General features: G+C 35.9%; 1 protein-coding gene across 7 annotated transcripts in view; it reads left to right on the forward strand.

Moving 5' to 3' along the window:
* The window catches only part of MEF2C (myocyte enhancer factor 2C), a 171,324-nt gene that overhangs the window by 61,241 nt on the left and 88,837 nt on the right, over positions 1-21,246 (forward strand). For 6 of the 7 annotated variants that reach the window (XM_080803588.1, XM_080803591.1, XM_080803594.1 and 3 more), the window contains one exon: positions 14,952-15,147. In XM_080803588.1, coding sequence (XP_080659714.1) covers positions 15,094-15,147 — 54 coding nt within the window. In that variant the 5' untranslated portion in view covers positions 14,952-15,093. The remainder of the gene's footprint in view (positions 1-14,951; positions 15,148-21,246) is intronic. The other variant, XM_080803592.1, reaches the window with a different exon arrangement.

Here is a 21,246-nt window from a genome sequence, read left to right on the forward strand (position 1 = left end):
AGGTATTAAGAGAGAGCATGAGCAAGAACGAGAGAGAGAGAAGCAGGCTCCCTGATGAGCAGGGAGACTGAGGTGGGGCTCAATCCAAGAACCCTAGGATCATGACCTGAACCAAAGGCAGATACCTAACCGACTGAGCCACCCAGGAGCCCCTAAAGAACACTTTTTTTATTTTTAAGATTTTATTTATTTATTTGACAGACAGAGATCACAAGGAGGCAGAGAGGCAGGCAGAGAGAGAGAAGGAAGCAGGCTCCCTGTTGAGCAGAGAGCCTGGCCCAGGACACCGAGATCACGACCTGAGTCGAAGTCAGAGGCTTTAACCCACTGAGCCACCCAGGCGCCCCAAGAACACTTATTTTAAAAGTACTCTTAGATTCCTCTAAAACGCTCTGAACATTCCATTTTCTGCATAGAATTTTAACTTGAAAGCACTCTTGTGAATAGTACCTTGCTGCATTAGCAGAGTATGTGGTTCAAGTACGAGTCTGGGACCAGATTTATATAGTCTATAATCACTTACAGCCTAACAGGAGCTGTGTGACCCTGGACAAGTAACTTAACCTCTCTGTCTTCCACCTTTTTTATTTTGTAAAATAGAAATGATTAAAATAGCCTTCCTCATAGGCTACTGTGAGGATTGGAGTTAGTATTTGCAAAGCTTTTGGTGCTAAAGGAAGTATTTTATAATTCATAGTTATTTATTAAATTTCTAAATATGATTAGTGGCTCAAAGTGCATAATGTAACCTTAGTCTTAATTGTTTATATTGCTTGAGGTGAACCAACTTTTTAAAGCCAAAAATATGGAAAAAACAATTCTATTTACCCAGGCAATTTAACATCTTTGTTAGTTTATTTTTTCTCTAGGACTATATCCTTTGGAGAAGCATTTTGACGTCATTTTGTCTTACACCTTCACCAAATTTCTGCCATTTGGGGACTTAGAAAGGGTCTTTAGAAATTGAACCTGGTTCCCTTTATGTATCTGAGGAAAATGAGATTCAAAGCCATTGACTGGCCCAAAGACAAGCAGCTCGTGGGTAGTCGAACCCCTTCCAAGAATCTGATTACAAGTAGAGCTTTCTTTTCACTATACTCTACCACTTCTTGGTGCTTTGGAAATATATTGCACTAATTGCTCAATATTTTATTAGTATTTTTAATTTAAAAGAACAGTTTTCTGCACTTTATATCATATTTGTTCTTTGTAAAACTAGAAGAATAGTTTTCCATCATTTTATCAATTATTCAACAATCCTTTTATCTTCTCCTTGAGCCAGGCACTGAGCAGAATGTTGGTTCAGCAGCGCAGTGTGTTCTGCAGTCAGAGGGAAGATTGCTTTCTATAAAGCTAGCATTTCCCAAAACATATTCTGGATATACAGATTCTGCCATCTAGCACAGTGAAGAATATGAAAAGTCCTGCACCAAAGAAACTTCTCTCTTAATTTTTTTTTAATTTCCTGACCTTTTTTTTTTTTTCCTTGAAAGAATAGCTTGTTATAATCCTTAAGAACTACTGACCTTTGGAATCCATGCTGGGGTTTCTGAGGAGAGTCGTGCGCTTGCTTCCACTGATGGGTGCTTTCTTTTAGATCCTAGCTTTTAGAGACTCAGGATTTAAAAACCTCATTTCAGTTCACTTCTGATCTGTGGTAGCATGGTCTGTTTTACAGGGGAAGTACTGTAATCCTTTCCATGTATTAGTATCTGCCAAGGATGACTTGAGCTATCCTTGAAAATAGCCTGGGACAGAATGTGTAGACATGCTGAGATAAGGAGCCTCCTGCCAGGCCTCCAGCATAGGAACCGACTTAGCTTACCCCAGGCCCACGGCCGGCCCTCTGCAGCACACTTACCCTGCCCGGGTGTACGGAGGAAACATTCTGTTCATCTGAGAACACCTCTATTCCTAGCTCTTTGACAGTTTCACTTTCCATATCCCCTCAGTTTTAAACATGTGGAAAAAGAGATAAAGGAAGGTGATGAAATGAAAAAATGAAGTGGGGAAGGCTACAGAGAGAGAGAAGAAACTCAAATTTACATGCCTGCTTTGCATGCAATTATGGCTGGGTTTTGGAGGGGGAGGTGAGTGTTCTCCAATGGTAATTTTATAAGATAGGAAGGAAGATGAGTATGCAGTGTGAAATATTGGTTAACATTGAGAATAGAATCAAACACTACGCTGATTTTTATTAGACCATTTTGATTAAAAAAAAACTTTTCAAATTTCTGATTCTTTTTTGAGGCATTAGATCAACTATAAATGAAAATAGATCAACGTTAATTTAGGCTTCATGGTAAATTATACAACTTACCCTATTTTAAAACTTATAAATTATGTTCACCAAGTAGGAAATACAAAGAAATTAGTGCAGTAAAGGATCAAATTTATGCTGCTACCCCCCCCACCCAGAAATCACAGGGGAGGGAGAACTGAAAGTGTATACCCATTATTTCTTAAATAAAGTTTAGTTGCATAGGAAATTTTGACCCCTCTCCTTACTTAAAATACTGGTTTTTCATTAGACATTACTATTTAAAATTAAAAGTGTCTATTGCCTTTTGCTCTAAATTCTTATTTATTAACAGTCACAATCCTTAAATTTTGTATTTTTCCTCTTAAAAATGCTTTAATTTAAAAAATACTAAATGAATTCAATTTGTCTATTCATTCCAAGTTGGAAATTAATCTGTTTGGCTTGAGGCTACATAGCTTACTCTCATTAGATGGGTATGTCCAAAGATATGTGAACATTTCCCATACAGTGAGACACTGGGATTTTCAAATATCGCTGAGATCTTAATCAAAACTGTGCTGATTGCTTGGGAGTTGGGTCCTGTGAGAGAGGAAATAAATCAACCTACCCCCGTGACTCAGGTACATTAGTAATGTTGTAAGATTGTTTATTTCTAAAAGAAAGAAGGTATAATATAAAATATGTAAATCTATATTTCACATTTGGAAAAGTTTTACATTGTATTTGTCAGATTGTTCATAGTGCTATGTATATTTAACACTGGAAAAGGAATTTTTATGCCCAAGAACTATTTCGATCAGTGGACGCTGATTTAATGAAATGTCCATGTTTCAAGGGAAGACACACCTTTGGATTCAATTCATGTCAGTTTAGAAACTTTTTGCATTATACTCTATTATCTGTGCTTCAAAGTATTTATAATTTTTATGAACTTACACAATACTGAAGTGAACAAGTTTACACAATTAATTCATGAAATTGAATTGCACCCAGTGGAATTTCTATAAACAGAGTGGTGTTTTTTATTTGAGCCTCACAACCTTCTCAAAGAATAGAAATGTTATTATTCCCATTCTCTAGATGAAGAAACTGAGGTTTGGGAAATGATGGACTAGCCATTTGCAGCAACCGTGACAGGCAGAGTATTCATGGAATATTCAGGCTGGAGTCGTCGTCATCTTCCAAATACTGCCTGGCTCCATCCGTGTTTTAGATCTGTCCTCAGATGTCAACTTCTCAGCTGTCATCTTCCCTGACAGCACTGCCCACTTCTGCCCTTTCCTGCTCCAGCACCTCCTTGCCTGTTCTACTGTGGCATTTTGTTTCTAGCCCTTCTCTATCTATAATCATCATATTAGCATGCTTGTTTATTGCCTCTCTCTCCCTTCAAAATGCAGGTTTCGGGGGGCACCTGGGTGGCTCAGTGGGTTAAAGCCTCTGCCTTCGGCTCTGGTTATGATCCCAGGGTTCTGGGATCGAGCCCCGCATCGGGCTCTCTGCTCAGCGGGGAGCCTGCTTCCTCCTCTCTCTCTGCCTGCGTCTCTGCCTACTTGTGATCTCTGTCTGTCAAATAAATAAATAAAAATCTTTAAAAAAAATGCAGGTTTCGGGAACACCAAGACCTACTTTGTTTTGTTCACAGTGGTGTCCCAGGTACCTAGCATCATGCTTGACACCTGTATGTCTCTGTAACTCAAGATCAGACTTTTTCATTGTTATCTCTGTAAGATTAAGCATCATGAACTTGGCCCACAGTCTCCGATGACATCAGTGTCGCCAGGATTTGATCTGCCCACATGGTCCAAGTTGAAATTTAGTTTAGATCTCTGACGAGGATGCACCACGTACATACAGTTGCGTGTAGTTCATCTACTCCAGAGCTGTAGCGGGTAGGACGCGATCGTGCTAGGAGATCTGTACTGCATGCGTCCGCCAGCGTCTCATTTCTCACCTTTAACCGACAGCATTCATGACCGGCGACCCTGACAAAAGTTCCGAAGCGTTAAAACCGTGTGTTACACAGCCGTAGTGTGTTTTACCGCAAGCAGGCTGTTGTGTAGACTCCTCTTGTCCTGGAGTTTTGCACAGATAAAGGGAGGATATAGTTTTGAGAGGATTGCTCTAACTACAAAGTGCATCCTGAAGGCCATTTAGCTCACAATGAAGGTCTGTGTTTTAAAATAGCACTATAACAAAGTAACTACAGAGTTTTTGGCAAGGGCTTCAACTATTTATAGAACTAAGTAAGGCATAGTAAATAATACCACAGTGCCCAGTTCTCCCTTGCCATAACCCCAAACTTATGAGAAGCACTGTAATTATATTTTTCTACTTTCAAAAAAAAAAAAAAATCATAGTAGCCATTATCAGTTTAACCATACGGAAGCTCAGGCTGAGATTTCTTTTTTCAATGCATAGTTTTGATTTTCAGCAGCTGCGCGGGGTCTTTAATCATATATTATCTTTATGAAGCCTTTTTCTAACATATGTTAATTGGCTGTTTTCTGTGACAAATTATGAGCTCTTACTTTGATGAGGTTCAATTGCAATCATGTTGAAGTCGAGTACGTCGAGTTTCCACCCCTGCTGGCTTCTCAAACCACTACAAACATCTGCACGTCACTGCAGTGCTGAGTAATGGCAGGATTTGGGCTGGCTGATTTCACTACAGATTTTTTTTTTTTCCACAGGATATTTTCAGCTTCTTTGTACTAAATCTGTTGCAGGGTTTGCCCTTTTTAGCAGAAGCATGCTCTAAAATTAACATCAAACCTTATTGGCGATTACTATAATACAGTGAGAAATATTTCATAATACGACACCCTCGCATCTGTTTTGCTTTGCTGAAATTTTAGTGTAGTTTTTAGTGTAGTTATTATACATTTTTAAAAATCAATCAGTTGTTAGGCTGTTAGTGGTTTCTAAATAATCAGCATTTTATAAAAAATATTTTGAATTCTGCAGAGAAGAACGGGTGTTTATTGTGGATGGCTATCTATTTAGCTGTCATAAAGAAAAGGCACGTACCACTTTTTCTAGATGTTTCGAAATGTCAGTGTGTGAAAGATTCTATTATATTTTCTTTTTTCTTTGTAGTTACATCTGTTGGTCAAGGAATGAAAAGAATTACATGTTCCATCAAGGTTAATGTCCAATAAGGGGCATAGCATCCATTTCAGTTTTCTATCGTAATGTCAGTTTTTAATATATGATTAGGATGAACAGATATGTTCTAATCCATCTGCTCTGAGAACTGTGACAGATAGCCTGCATGGATACCAACAGATGATCAGTGAGAGCTATAATTAGAATAGATGTAAAAATACAGCACATTTGTTTATATTCTCAGAAAAGTAGTCAGGATAATTGATTAAGGCCTTCAGAAACTGTGTCAAACTCCAGTCGTATTGAGATGAATTTAATTGTGTTTCTGGCCTGACATCGAAGGTAAAGGACTCTGCGAAGTGCTGTTCTCCAAAGCCAAAGCTAGGGGTCAAATTTCCATACAGGTATTAGAGTTTAGAATAAGATGAGCCAGATGTGAACAGGAGCTACTCCTCCTCATGAGGCTGTTTTTAATCAGCCGTTTCCCTGGAGTAGCACACAATCAATGAGCTCTAAATCCTGAGGCTACCTGCATTCATAGGAAGGCCTGCGAACATCATTACAGAACTTACAATTGAGCATATGTGAAAAAATTAGAGCAGAAATTAAGGGTAAGAAAGGTTAACTTCAGAAGTCTTACTTTGGTACTGCTCTTTTAGAAGGTCTCAGAGATAATTTAAACGTTAAAAAAAAGAAAAGTATTAAACCCTACTAAATGCAGATACTAAATCCACTAAAAGATCACTGTAAATAAGCCAAATGGAAAGTTATTATTGATTTATGTTAGCCAGAGGTGTTTCAATATATGTATTATTTTGAGAAGGTAGATAGGTCAATTTCAGCATGAGTAAGTAAATCTAAGGTAGGTTGTTGGTTGTTTTTTGTTTTGTGTTCTTCATTAATAGTACTACGGCTAGAGAGCATGGCTTTAGGAACCCTGTGTGACACTTCAGTGTGACTGCAAAGTCAGCGGATGCACTGTGTCTTGAGCTAGTGTACACAAGGAAATTTAGTTCCACTTGATAAGACACATACTTAATTGGCTTTAAGAAAATAAACCAAGGTAAAGAATGATGTGCAAATGAAGCAGAGAACTTGGCACTTGACTGTATGGAAGCCCGTGAGCCATGTGGCTTAATTGGGGCCAGTTGGGATCATTTAATGATTGCTGTCAGAAGATCAGATTTAATTCTCCTTATAAGAAGACCACAGTGGGATAGAGTTAAACAAATTGTCATCAGAGGTTTCAGATGAACAAAGCCTTAATTAGGTTGATTAGGATGCTGTAAAAGAGATGAAGAGAATAGAAAAATTGATGAATCACTGGTTTCCATGTTGAGCCACATTTAACAGCAATATCAAATATCTATATTTTGAGAGACATTATTACAGCATTTTGAATATTATGTATATCAGATGGAAGGCTTTTGTGTAAACTTTCTAAAATTCTGAAGTTCAACTAGAGACAAAAGTAAATGACGTTCATTGTAAATAGTGGGTGATTTATGACGCATATTCTTCTTAATGTATAACAAAAACATTGGCAGGAGGACAGTGGTGTGTCTTTCCATTTAAAGCCCATCTTTAAATATTAAATAAAGAGGGAAAATAAATAACAACAGAGGCAAATTATTTTCAAGGACATAATTTTCAATTGTTTAATGTATTATTTGAATACAGAATAAAAACAAAGCCTTTACTTAGAATGTCCTTTTGACCATTCATATCATAATCTTAGTAATCCTGGGATTACTTGCCAGTGATAATACTCATGACTACTCAGGTGACTTAAAACGTATTCTTACTGTTTAACATCACATCATGAAAGACTAAAATGTGGTCTTTCCATTTGCTGCAGCTTCGCAGGAAAATGCTCTCTCTGCACACACCCATACACACACACACCACTGTATCAGTAAGGCTAAAAACTGTGTCCAGTGCATACAGGTTTTTGAGAAAGAAATTTATAGAATATTTCCATTTTAATCATGAAATATGATACATGAAGGCTTGAGAAAACGATGAACATAAAATTTTTTTCTGACATGATTATGAGATGTCTGGGAATTCAGATTTTGTTGTAATAAGATGATGATATGGAACGGCAGCATCTCCCCTTTCAAGCCTGGCTTGATTTGAGAGCCGACAATTCTGTTTCACTGATCCTGGTGTTGTCTAGTGCTTTACCTGCTTTGTTCAATAACAGCAACAGCAACAACAACAAAAAATCCAGCTGCATATTCTTTACAGAGAGGTTACAGCTGGGGAACAGAACACAATCTGTGATGCTAACTAGTAGCTCTTGCTCTGTGATGAGACAGTGCCCGATGTACCTTTGTGGTAAGCTCTGCCACGTCACAAAGTGGCCTTGGAAAGAAAACGTGGTGGCTGTACTGTTGTGAAAAATCGGGAAAACAAAGGCATGGTAGAACCCCGGATTAATTACTTAATATGATGAGGAAAGACAAAAAAACTGCGGTGTGGTTCAAGAACACAAGGCTCTGGACATATTTAGACCATTTGGAGTTTATTTTGGCATGGGGAATGGAGAATGCTGTTTAAGCTGCCTTGTGAAAAAAATGTTCAAGACAAAATATACCATGGAAAACCATGACAGGGAAGCTGTGTTTCCCCCGTGTTTAGTAAATTGTTTATAATGCAACACAGTTGTTTAAAGGTGGGTGCCTCCTAATTTCCAGAACTGTGTAAATAAAATGATTTATGTCAGTGATAATAGCAGGTTAGGCCCACTTATTAAATTAATTGCAGAGGTTTTCAAAACGAGTTCCTTTTTAGCCTTATTATATTTCTGACATACATTTCATCTCCTTTTGTCCTTGGGGAAAGATATTAAAGTAGGACTAGAAGCATTAATGTAGAGTTTTCAGCAGCCGTGGTCATTGGGAAAATTGATATATTTCCCTAGTTATTTCTACTCTTGCAGCCTGAAGCTCTTCCATGACTGATACTTAAGAGAAACTTCTTAATTTTTATAACACTGTAAATTTTTCCTCCATGTAATGATTATTGTTAACGAATAAATGAAGCATTACCTGTTAGAACTTGCTCACCATTAGCTTTGCAAAGTCAAGTCTTCATGGTAGATATGAGGACAATGATTCACTTGGTAGCCTCATGGTATAATACGGTTTTTATTTTATGTCTCAAAACTGAAGCAGTCTTACAAGTAGTAGGTCATGTTCCCAGTACTGCTATGGACACACTTCACATATAACACCACCTTGAATGACCATAGCCATCCCCTGCACACCAGGAAGTTTGTTCCTGGCGTTCCTGGATGGCTCACTCGGTTAAGTATCCTACTCTTGATTTCCGCTCAGGTCTTGATCAGGTCTTGATTTCCGCTCAGGTCATGGCATCAAGCGCCATGTTGGGCTCCATGCTCAGCAGGAAGTCTGCTTGAGATTCTTTTCCTTTCTGTCTGTCCCTCCCCCAATCATGCTTGCTTGCTCGCTCGCTCTCTCTCAAATAAATAAATAAATAAATCTTAGAAAAGTCTGGGGGTGCCTGGGTGGCTCAGTTGGCTAAGCATCTGCCTTCAGCTCAGGATCCCAGGGTCCTGGGATCGAGCCCAGCACCGGGCAGGGAGCCTACTTCTCCCTTTCCCGCCTCACCTTACTTGTGCGCACTCTCTCTCTCTCTGTTAAATAAATAGATAAAATATTTTTTAAAAAAGTTTGTTCCCAACTCATTGTAGGCAACAATAAGCTGAGGTTCAGACCTGAGCTTCCTAACTTGAAAATTCTTTCTACTTCCACTCCTCAGTATAAATTACTCTTCTTCCATATATGAGATGCTATATAAATATGACAAAAGATTAAGTGAGGTTATCAGCCTGCTTCTATATTTAAGAAAATGTTCTCAGGAGTAGTCATTAAAAATAACAACTGAAGAAAATACACATCTGAGAGATGAAAATCTTAAAATCATTAATCAACTAAGTTATTAGCTCTTACTATAGGCCTGGCAGTGGGTTAGATACTGGGAATACGAAAATGGGAATATGAAAGCAAGACAAAACGGAGTTGGCTTACAGATGTTGAAGAAGACAGGCAATTTCAATTATGACAAGTGCTGCAAAGGAAGACATGGTGCTATGAATCCTCATGGGGGATTTGTTGCAGCCATGAAAAGATGGAGTGCTTCCTGAGGAGGTGAAATTAGAGCTGAGATGGAAAGGAAAGGAAGAAGTTAAGGAGGCACAGAGGGGAAGGAGGAGTGTTCCAGGCAGAGGGAATTGCACATGCAAAGGCCCTGTGGTAGGAAGGAGCCAGACATGTGTGAGGAACAGACAAATGACATTATTATTTGTGTGTGATACTATATTACAGAGACTTGGAGATAACTCAAAAGTCCATCATGTTGACATTAAATTGGGATAAATTGAGAAAATAACTTTGTGTTTGGCATGATGGTACTTATCCAATGGTAAATCATGGTTGTTTTTTTATTATCTTTAGGAGGGTAAGTTTTGGCTCTGTATCTAAAACGAACTCAGCTTGCATTCATAGCTAGGGTAATATAACATGTTATATAGAATATGATAAACTTAAAGGGAAGTGGAAGAATGACTTTAAGGACCAAGGAAATATTCCCCAATTTGTAAGACATCACGTAGTTGAGTAACAATAAGAATAATAATAATTATATCTTTTGAAGTTCAAAATACCTCTTAAGCAAAAAAAAAAAGTAAAAGTTCTACTTGTTCCTTTCAACCAAAATATAATTACATGTCTCATATGTCTTTCAAATATGTCGTGAGGTAGAAAGTTAAATGTATCTAAATGTACCAGAATGAGCCGAGTTTTCCACTTAAAATAATATTGAATCATTTAATTATCTGAATTAGTAACACCAGTCTTGCAGCAACTGGGCTTAAGATCATTTTTGTACCTTACTAAGAATCCAGTATATTAACAGTATAATTTCCTGTGTGATATAGTATGCTTGGTTTTGAGCCTTGAGTTTTTTTAAAACATTATATGAAGATGCTAGTGTTGTCAAAATGTGAATCAGTGAAGAAGTTATTTGCTAATATGAGTAAAAGAAAACCAGAAATCTTTCTTCGCAAATTGACATCACATATTTTAATGTTTTATCATCATTCATGGGCTGTTTTTATTTAAGCAACTGCATTGTGCTTATCGTAGCAAAATACATGCTTTGTGAAGATAAGTTTAGCAGAAGAGAATTAATTTCTTCCCACATCTTTTAATGTGGCATGGCAGTCTCACTCTATGATCAAAACACATAACTGAAGGTTGTGTTTAATTTCTAAATCAAAGTGTTGTGGGAAGATGATTGAAATCTGAAGATGACTCAGATCCACTTGATATGTGGTTTTCTTCCTACAGAAACCTTATGGTAGACTGCCATTTCCATATTAGAAGGAACCTAATAGTGATGAGATTGAAATAAATAGTTTCACTATATACTGAAAGTTTTTGTTAGTTTCTTTAGTTCTTACTCTGAATTTTTTAAAAAGAACTTTGAGACCTTCAATAACATAGGCATCTATTCTCCCCACCCACTGTATCTTTTTTTAAACTATGGGTACAAAGATGTAACCAATGTGTCTTACAAACACTGATATATTTTTGGGGAACAGTTTTTGTAATTCCTTTTTTTTTTTTTTACTAAAAATAAAATTTATCCAATTGGCTCTTTGCCTGTATAGAATTCTTCCTTTGCCTCAAAGGGTAAATTAAGATTATATGGCTGCATTAGCTATGTCAGATGATTTCTGTGAGGTATGATGAAGGTAATTGTGATATATCTCCTACTTCACCAAAGGGAACTTGTTTGTCTTCTTATTTTTATTTCTTAAAGAAATCTTAACAAAATATTAACCTAGAACTGAAATGGATTTTTCTTAGGTGTTTTAAAAATAGAAATAAAAAATTGAGTCCCCATGTCTGGATTTCTGTCATTGTCCCTTATCTGAACCTCTCAAAGGCCTCTCTGTGTATGGTGTGCGGCACAGCACACTCAGACAGTTCTGCTCAGAGAAGGAAGTGAAGAGTTTTGGTTCCCATTTTACACTTCTGGAACAGTTTAGGGAAGGAAGCACCTTTACACCTTTTATTGTTCGTGGTTGCTGACATCATATCCTTCCCTGACCAGTCTGTGCGTGTTTCCTGCCATTCTGTCAAGATTCTTCTGTGTTACGGGGAGGGATTTGTGGGAGGGAGGGAGGGAGAGAGAGAAAGGAAGGGAGCAAGAAAGAGTGAGGCAGGGAAGGGGGGAGGAGGTGTGTGTCACTCAAGGGAACTTGTTTGTAAAGAGAGAGCTGGGGTAGGAGAAGGATCTTTAGCATCTGTCCACAAGAAATTCTTCTCAACTTGGGTCTCAAAACCACTTTGCCTTCATCTGTCTGCTTATGCCAAACTCAAAGTGAACAGAAGCCTGCCATAATGAAGTTCCCCTTTTTAGTAAGCAGCCTGATTTTATTTTTCTTATATTTAGGTTGACAAAAAGAAAAAAAAATGCAGAAGACTGTAACTCTATAGAGTGTAACTGTGGTAGAGCATTTCTTTTTCTTTTTTTAATTACTGATTGTTTCTGTGTAGCTCTGTCATTTTCCAAGAATGCTGCTTTCATGTGGAAAGAAGTAGCGGCAAGGCTGCTGGAATTATTTTAAGCTTATGGTTGATTGTACATAATGAAAGTTCTCAGCGTAACTTGAAATTCTACTACATGTAGTTTACCTATTCTTTTCTTCATGTACATACAAAACAATTTTAAAAACTACTGAAGTTTTTTAATCTCCTTTTCAGCTTTTCTAGGCCTCCTACAAATTAATACTTGAAACTGACCTTACAATATAATTTTGGCATAAAAATCAGCTGAGAGAAGTAGTTACGCCAAGAAGACAACTACTGAGCTATTATTGACCTTCCTAACTCTTTGAGTTTTTACTGACAGCCTTGAAATGTGGTGATCCATAATCAAATGTTCTAAGGCACGTTTTGTGACATATTTTACTTCATGAAAAAAATCGCATCATCACCGCGTAGTAGTCTGCATATGTACATAATAATATCAAGTTTTTGCATTTTAAAAATGCTCAGAAGGCAACACTTCAAGAAATATTCATTTTTATGGAAAACAAGAAAATATTTTAATTTTACTGAAATTTAAACTTGTTTCTCTTTACATTAGCTTGCATATTTCAAGAAGGAAAATACATCGAATGGTATTTTCACCGACTATATTATATATATATTTGATATACGCATACAAATTTTTTCAGGCAAAATATTTCCCATCCTTTTTCCTTTAAGAATTAAAAAAAAAAAAAATCCTTGCTCTGCTCTTTTTAAAAAGTGTTTCTCCTTTCAAAGTTGTGAAATACGGGGTGGTGAGGTGTAGGAACTCTTCTAAGTTTGGCTCATGAGTTCTCTCTCTGCCTTTCTGAAGAGACTTTTCTTTAGGGAGGCTTCTCTGCTTGTTTGGTTATTTGTATTTTGAAACCAGGATCTGTCGAAGTTCTTGTCTTCCCCGCCTTGTCACCACACTCTAATCTGTTCACCCTGACCTTCCACCTTAAAGTGAATAAGCGCTTAGGCAGGCATAGTCCTGTAAGCCGATAGTGCCACCGGCCTCAGCCAAATGAAAAGAAAGGAAATTGTCCCATATGCGTTTGTGGATTCATGGGTTGGCTTTTTTGTGATAGAGGAAGCCTGTCTGTCTCTGTGGGGTCTTGCACATGCATGGGAAATGCTATTCTAACGGGGCCGCTTGCTTCTAAGGTAAGACTATAGGAAACACAGTAAAGTTGCCCAGTGGAGTGATATTTAAGACGGTTTCTAAAAATAAATAGATGGACAGTGTGTGGCAACAGTGAATATATAATGCAACTGTGCTTTGTGAAGGTTTCATATTTTAATGTGATTTTAATGTCTTCTTATAGCTAATTTTTTCGTGTGTATTTGTCAATTGTGTGTTATTTATATAACTCTTTAAAACTTTTGAACTACTTCCAACATTTAAAATTGCCGCTGGAGTAGTAATTTTTGATGAGCACTGTGTGGTCATGATGTTACTCAACATATATAGTATTCCCAAGGGCACAACTGAGCTGCAGTTTCATAGAAAGGCATTGGGCAAAAGAGAATGGATGGTCTTAGTATTTAAGCAGCGCTTAATCCACCAGAACTAATTATATCATAATAGCTTCTGCAATTAGATAATCACAGAAAATTTTAATTTAAAGAAATTTACTCAAGGTGATAAAGAATTTAGAAATTAAATTAAAGAAATCAAAAGACAGCAGATGATCAGACCAAGTGTGTAACAGCTTTCCTGTTCCAATAACTTTGAATTAGAGCCAAATAATCTATTAAATAGCCAGGACATTGGCTTAGCATTACATAATACATGTGGGAATTTCTCAGGTCTCTCATCAGACACCAGGTAAAACAGGGAAATTCTGAGCAATGTATAAAGTAGTTGCATTCTTTGACATAAAACTGGATAGAATAATTGAAGCGGTTGCTTGCAAATGAAGAATCCAATGTGGAATGCTTTCTTGTTAACTTCCACATTTCACGGCAATTCATTTTCATTATGTTCAAATGTTTTCAGATATAATTTAAAACAAAGTAAAATATATACTTTTAATACTCGGGTTTATTTTATATTATTGATGATCATTTCTTTAATTTTAATTCATGACCTAAAGGTATCTAGTATATAATGTTGGGCTTCTGTAATTTTGTATGTTACTCCCCAAAGATATATGATATGTCTTTTTAAAATATTTAAATTTAGAGAACTGATGGCTTATTATAAAAAGTGTAGTTATAAAAAAAGTATCATTATAAATGGAGTAATACTCTAATTTTTTGCACCATTTCTTTTCTGTGAATGATTATCTTTTTTGATTCTTGTATTCAAGATATAGCTTAAGGGCTTTCAAGAGGAAAAGGAGATCTCACTGCTGATAGCTGCTTATTATGTAAGATTAAATATCCCATATTATTTTTACAGTGTTCTCATAGCAGTGACTTTTTAAAAATAAGATTAAAGGATTTAGATTTAAATTAGTTGACATTTACATATATCAAATAGCGCTTTCATAATAGTCCATCCTATTTGCATAACGAGGGGACGTTATCACCTCTGCTGTCAAAACACGAGATTGTTTTCCCTTCAGAAATGAATTAGCTGCCCTACTTAGCATACACAGGTACATAAAGGTTCATTAACTCTCTGATTTAGGTAATTTTTCATAATGGAAGGGTGAAAATAGTCACCTAATTTCATTAAAAAATATTAAGGAACTCATTGCAAAAGATACATTTCAAGTGTTGGGCTTTGAAGTATAGTTTTTGTCATTTAAATGACTTGTTAAATTACTTATGAGATTATTTTAATTATAAAAACAAACTGTTCCTTTTTGATACCCTCCTACATGGGATAGACCATGTGCTTTTAGTACTTATTTTCATTCATTTGATTGGCTTACTTTCATATAGTTCTCTTTTTAAATTAGAATATGATCGCTCTTATGAAACCGCCTTTCTGTTAAGGTGGTATTTAATTTTTCTCTTTCTTCCAGCAGGAACGAATGCAGGAATTTGGGAACTGAGCAGTGCAAGTGCTGAAGAGGGAGATTTGTTTGGAGGAAACAGGAAAGAGAAAGAAAAGGAAGGAAAAAATACATAATTTCAGGGACGAGAGAGAGAAGAAAAACGGGGACTATGGGGAGAAAAAAGATTCAGATTACGAGGATTATGGATGAACGTAACAGACAGGTGAGTGGGGTAAACTTTTTCCTGTATCATCATTTACATGGACTATTTATTACATTTTCCCCAGGTATTTTAAAGATACTGAAAACATTTGAACTTAGAAACATCCATTAAGAGAAGTTTCAGTGAATTAAATGTGGCCAGTTTAAATGCTAATATTCTATCATATGTAAAGGGAAAAAAATCACCTTGTCTGTTAGACAAATAGTTTACATATTAATGATCACTTTTTATTTCAACATAAATTTTGAATGGGAATTGTACTTCTGTAATATGAATACCTTAATGATTAAGAGTTAATAAGCATAACATTGCTACACTGCATGCATCATCAAACAAAGATATTCTTATATGCATAGGAATGAGGCCTTTTGTGGTCATCCATTTAAAGGTTTAGAATATAGGCTTATAAAAACAACTTTCATTGTATTCACAGTAAAAGAGACTTTGAAATGTATCCAAAATATTTAGCATTGCACTGACAACAACAAACACCCTCACAAAATATTAGTAACTTAAAACATATATACATAATATATATAAGTATATTTATATAAATATATAATAATACACATATAGGCAAAAACTATTAGTTAATTCACACCATTATCTTTAAACCATGAATTTGATAAACAAAGAGGCAAATGATGTTACAGTTTTTTTCTACAACTCCATTGATAATGCTGTATGATCCCATTAATCTATCCTAAAGATTTTATATATCCAAATGCTCTCTATTCAGCAACGACATGTATATCATGAATATCTGTGTTTTGACTATTTTTCTTCACTCTTGGGGAGAGTGCATTTAGTTAGGTGATATAAGGAGAGTTGGGTGGTTTGTATGCATTCTGATGTTAAATTACAAATAATGGGAAAAATTATGGTAAAGCCAGATTCCAGCCATTACAAATGGATAATGGAACCTGGAAAACAGGCATTCCTTGACCATGGGAGAGAAGAATGTTTTACCTGTTGCCCATTTATTCTGGGGAAAGCTAAGAGGATAACCTCAAATATGCCCTCACCAGACAATCCCCCAAATAAAGACACTCTAGCTCTCCAGTTGTCCCTTTCTGTCTTATTGGAACTGCAGGTGAGACTAGAACTAATTAGTGGTTTAAGGTTTTTTTAATATTTTTTCCAGTTTTATTGAGAAGTAACTGACATATATCACTGTATAATTTTAACACATACACTGTGTTGGTTTGATTTACATATATTGTGAAATGATTACCACAGTTGGTTCAGCTAACATCCTTCATCTCATATAGATACAATAAAAAGAAAATAAAGAAGAAAAAGGAAAAAAAAATTCTCCTTGTGATAAGGACTCCTAGGATTTACTCTCTTAGCAACATTCCTTTGTATCATACAGTGGTGTTAACTGTAGTCACTGTGTTGTACATTACATCCTTAGTACTTACTCATCTTGTAACTGGAAGTTTGTACCTTTTGACCACTTTCATCTGTTTCTCCTTCCTCCCACACTCCTCCTCTGATAATCTCAAATCTGATCTCTTTTGGTGAGTTTGTTTTTTAGATTTTACATATAAATGAGATCATACAGTCTTTTCTTTCTCTGTCTGACTTACCTCACTTAGCATAATGCCTTCAAGATTCATACATGTTGTTGCAACTGGTAGGATTTCCTCTTTTTTATGGCTGAATAATGTTCCTGTGTCTGTGTGCACACGCGTGTGTAACCACTTCTTTATTTGTTCATCCATTGATGGACACTTAGTTGTTACCTGTGTAAATTATAATGAATAGAAGTTGTTCTTTATGCCATCAAAGCCAGTATGTCATTAAGAGATAAAGAAACTTTTTAGATTTAAATTTTTGTAAATTTAAATTATTGTATTTAAGGTACATATGACTTGAACTATTTTTGGCTGAAAATTGAGCTAAAGGATAAATAAAGGTTTATGATGGATTTCTTCATTGTTTTCCTACATGTTGTTTATTACAATGGGTCAAGCCAAAAATAGCAATTCTGTCAATATAAAACCACAGTATTTTTTAGCTGGCTTACAACTTGAAATTAAGATGGAAATATTGAACACCATGTACCATTGACTCTTTAGACTGTTACTTGGACTAAAATCCATTTGGAGTATAGTCAGAAATTATATGAATTAGTACCTGCATTTCATTAATAATGCCAGGTAATTTTTAGTTTCATGAAATTCATTGTATCTTCCTTTTGCTTACAAAGAGAGAAGAAAATTTTTGTAGGTTGAATTCATAGAGTTTTCATTATGCTTTATAAAGGAACATAAAATTCACACAAGATGCAAGAATTTTAGCACATACTTTTGAACTAACAATTGAACATCTTTTCTTAATTTAAATATGGCTGTGTCTACGATTGCTGTTACTCTCATCCATGTCAGGAGTCTTAATAGTTTTAGAAGAAAAATTGTTTAAATTCAGTTCAGTTTTGACTTTTTTTAATCCTGATGATGAATTCCTTGATTTTATTCTATAGAAATTTAGGATCTATGTAGTCTTCTCCACACTTTAGGTACAGCAGGCCCTTCACTCATACTCTTAAATCAAATTGGTAAAATTGAAAACTGCCATGTTTTAGTGTGTATTTCAGTGATTATTTTAGATGGCTATTGACACTCTCCAACATCCATCTTACTTATACATGTTTGTTATGTGTACCACTCACCTACTACAAGAACGGTCATGAGAGCCTGAAGGATGTAGGTCACTTCTATAATCAACACTAACAAATCTGCAGGAACAAATCATCCCAAGTGCAGAGGCACCCCTGGCCTGGGCTTCCTTTAAACTATGTGTTCACATGTTGAAAAGAAAAATGGTAACTGTTTTGCTCTTTTTGAAGCTTCCCCCACTGCAGACTCCCTAATAGAACCTCACACAATGGTTCACTGTCATCTTTTCTTAAGAAGTAGTAAAAGCCTGCTCTGCCTTTGCAGGTGTTTATTTAGCTTTACAGAAAACAGGATGTGTTTTTACAGAATAAGAAAGAGAGACATAAAAGTGTGAAATGAAATATTATAAAGCTGATGTGTAAGTTGAATATCATTAAGAATTAACATTACTATAAAACAGAGCAGCTAACTATTTAAATTGAATTTTATCCTTCCTTTGCCTTTCATAATGGAAGTAGGAAGAACAACTAAAAATCAGAAACTCCAGGTGTATACATATAATAGTTTAAGAGAAGGAAAAAAATTAACAGCTCTTTTTATTCAAAATTTGTCCAGAGTTTCTGAGTTTATGGAAACTACTTATTTCTCAATTTCTCACTTAAACTGGATGGATTTCTTAAGCCAGTATGTAAAAATAAATAAAATCATAAATTTTTCATTAATCTTAAAGAAATTTTCAGTCAGCTTAATAAAAGCAACATGCACCAAGAATTACATATGTATTATTTCATTTCATTCTTATTAACCCCATTTATAGTTGAATAGCTCATTTATTTATTAAATCAACAAATAGTATTAGATTGCAATGTGCCTGACATTAAGTATTCAGGGTAAACCAGACAAATCTCATACAGTTTATCATCTGCCACAGAAGTCAACAAACTTCTCCTATAAAGGGCCAGAAAGCAGATATTTTTGACCTTATGAGCCAGTCTGAATAAAACTTTACTGACAAAAACAGAACAAGCTGTACTGGGCCAGATTTTGTGGATCCCTGGCTTAGTGGGATGACACAGAAATGAAATGTGCAAATATATAATACAAATGTTGTAAATAACATGCTACGAGTGAAATTATCAAAGTGCTATCAAATTATAGCAAGAGGTGCTTTATTTAGATTGGGGATTAGATGAAAGGTCTCTCTGAGGAAATGCTGAAAGATGGGAATGAAGACATGAGTCAGAGTTAGGCAGGTGACAACATTCCAGATGGAACAATATTTGCAGAGCTCCTTAAGAACGGAAAGAGCTTGCTAAGGAGCCAAGGGAAAGCTCGTGGAACTTGAGTCTGATGTGTATGACTTTAGAGAGATGAGAGAAAAGATTAGATGTTAGGCAGGGCCCAGATCAGGCAAAGCTTTGAAGTCAGATAGTAATAGTAGGTGGTAGCCAAGATTTGGAGCCCACATCTTTCAGATTAAAAAAATAAAACAAAACATGCTTTTCTCAATTATGTCATGCTGCATCCTGTGTAATATAATGGCTAAGAGCATGGTTTTGTGTCTTTGCTTTTCCCGATTACATCATACTGCATCCAGTATAACATAATGGTGAAGAGCATGGTTTTTAGACACACACGAACCTAGCTCCAGTCCCAGTTCTGCCACCTACTAGCTGTATTAACCTCCAGCAAGTGCCTTAAGCCCTCTGAGCCTTATCAGTTCCCTCATCAGTAGAGTGAGGGTTAAAAAAATTGTACCCAGCTCCTCAGGTCACTGGGATAATCAAATTAGGGGATAAATGTAAAGCATCTAACATATAATAAATGCCCAATAAATGTATCTATTAGCTGTTCCTATTAAGACTGAGGCTCTTTAAACCATTAGCTGTTAAAAGTTAATGTGACTTCCATCAAAACAGCTCCCGCGCTGTGTCACACACTAGAGTCACACCTGAACCTTCATTTCAAGAGGGTTTTACCTTTAAAAGCTATCAGGGAGCTGGAAGGAAAAGTGGAACAGAGCAGAGCAGGAGCACAAAGGAGGCTTTGGAAGCTCACAGGGAGTGAGAGAATTCTTTCAGAGCAGGAGCAGCTGATGGCAGAGGATGGCTCCTGGACCAGAAGGAAAATCACAAACATTTGTAGAGCAGGGCTTGTGACAAGGATGGGAAGCAGTAGCTTTCGAAGCTCTATGCTTGTGGGACTTCTTTTCAAATGTATGTTACTGACCAAGTTATTTTGAACTACTTACCACCATTTTCATCACTTCCAGCTTCCAGCTTATTCTAACCCTACAATTTCAATGTCTCCATCTGCATTCTTTGTTTCTACCCCTGAAGTACCTTCAGCAATCAGGCAATAATGTTATCCTCCTTCATATGGTCCCGGTAAATACACCCCTGAAAAAGCCAGATTTTTTTAATGAGTTTTGTCTTTGTATGACTCTTTTTACAAACAGAATAGACTTAGAAATCTATGATGTCAGTTGTATCAAGAAGAAAGTTATATAAAAATTAGGCTTGCTTACCCTCAACATGTTTATACGTGTATGGTTTTATTATAAATTTTCAGCTTCTCCACTTTGAAAGGATAAGAGGTAAATCCAAATGCATTTGTGTGCATTTGTGTGACTTGTTATAAAAAGGCATTTAAATGTTTGAATAATTATAAGGGAAAAAATATTTGCCAAATAACTCAGGGTCTAATACAGTAAGTTAAGGGAAAAGGATTTTTAAATGTCTTAAGCTCTCTTCTATCAGTTCTGGCACACTAATGGTTTTTGCCAGCAAACAAAATTTCATGTAATTATCAGCGCAATAACTGGAGCACAAATTAAAGACAATTAGCAGCATTCTCCTGTTAATAGAACAAGAGAATCCCCTTATGACTAAAAAGAATTCAGAGATCGTAGCTGTTAAATTTTCTCACTTTTTCTCTTTTCTTATGTCCCTATGTCAGTTTCTCTGTACGACTTAGAAATTGCCTTAAATGGGCTCAGAAAAAAATCCTGGAGAAATATGTTCAGTGTAGATACAACGTCTGAACAGTTTCTACAGATGGATGTTTTTAAACTAAATCTGATATTTTTTAAAGTAAACTGAATAAAAGAGATTTACTTATTTCCTCAAATGACTCTGTTTTAAAAAGAAACGAATGTTACTCCTTACTTTCTCCTGTTTTCCACTATTTTAGGCAGTTCTTAGAATTTAAGCTGAAATTTCAGGGGAATTTTTACTGTAGTGTTCCTTCAAGGTGATATCCAGAATACCAGTAAATAAAAGGCTAATTATAGTTCTAAACTTGAGAGTAACAACCTACTAACCTACTCTTTAAATGTAAGGAACAAGATCATTTAGAAAGACAAATAAATTGCTTTAGGAAGTAACTTTGTGATGAATCCTGAACCATGAGTCAAAGAACAGAGTAATCTAGACATATACATTTTCTTTTGTCATTTACACAAACAGAATTTCCA

The sequence above is a fragment of the Martes martes genome (assembly GCF_963455335.1).
Source record: "Martes martes genome assembly, chromosome: 5".
NCBI lineage: Eukaryota > Metazoa > Chordata > Mammalia > Carnivora > Mustelidae > Martes > Martes martes.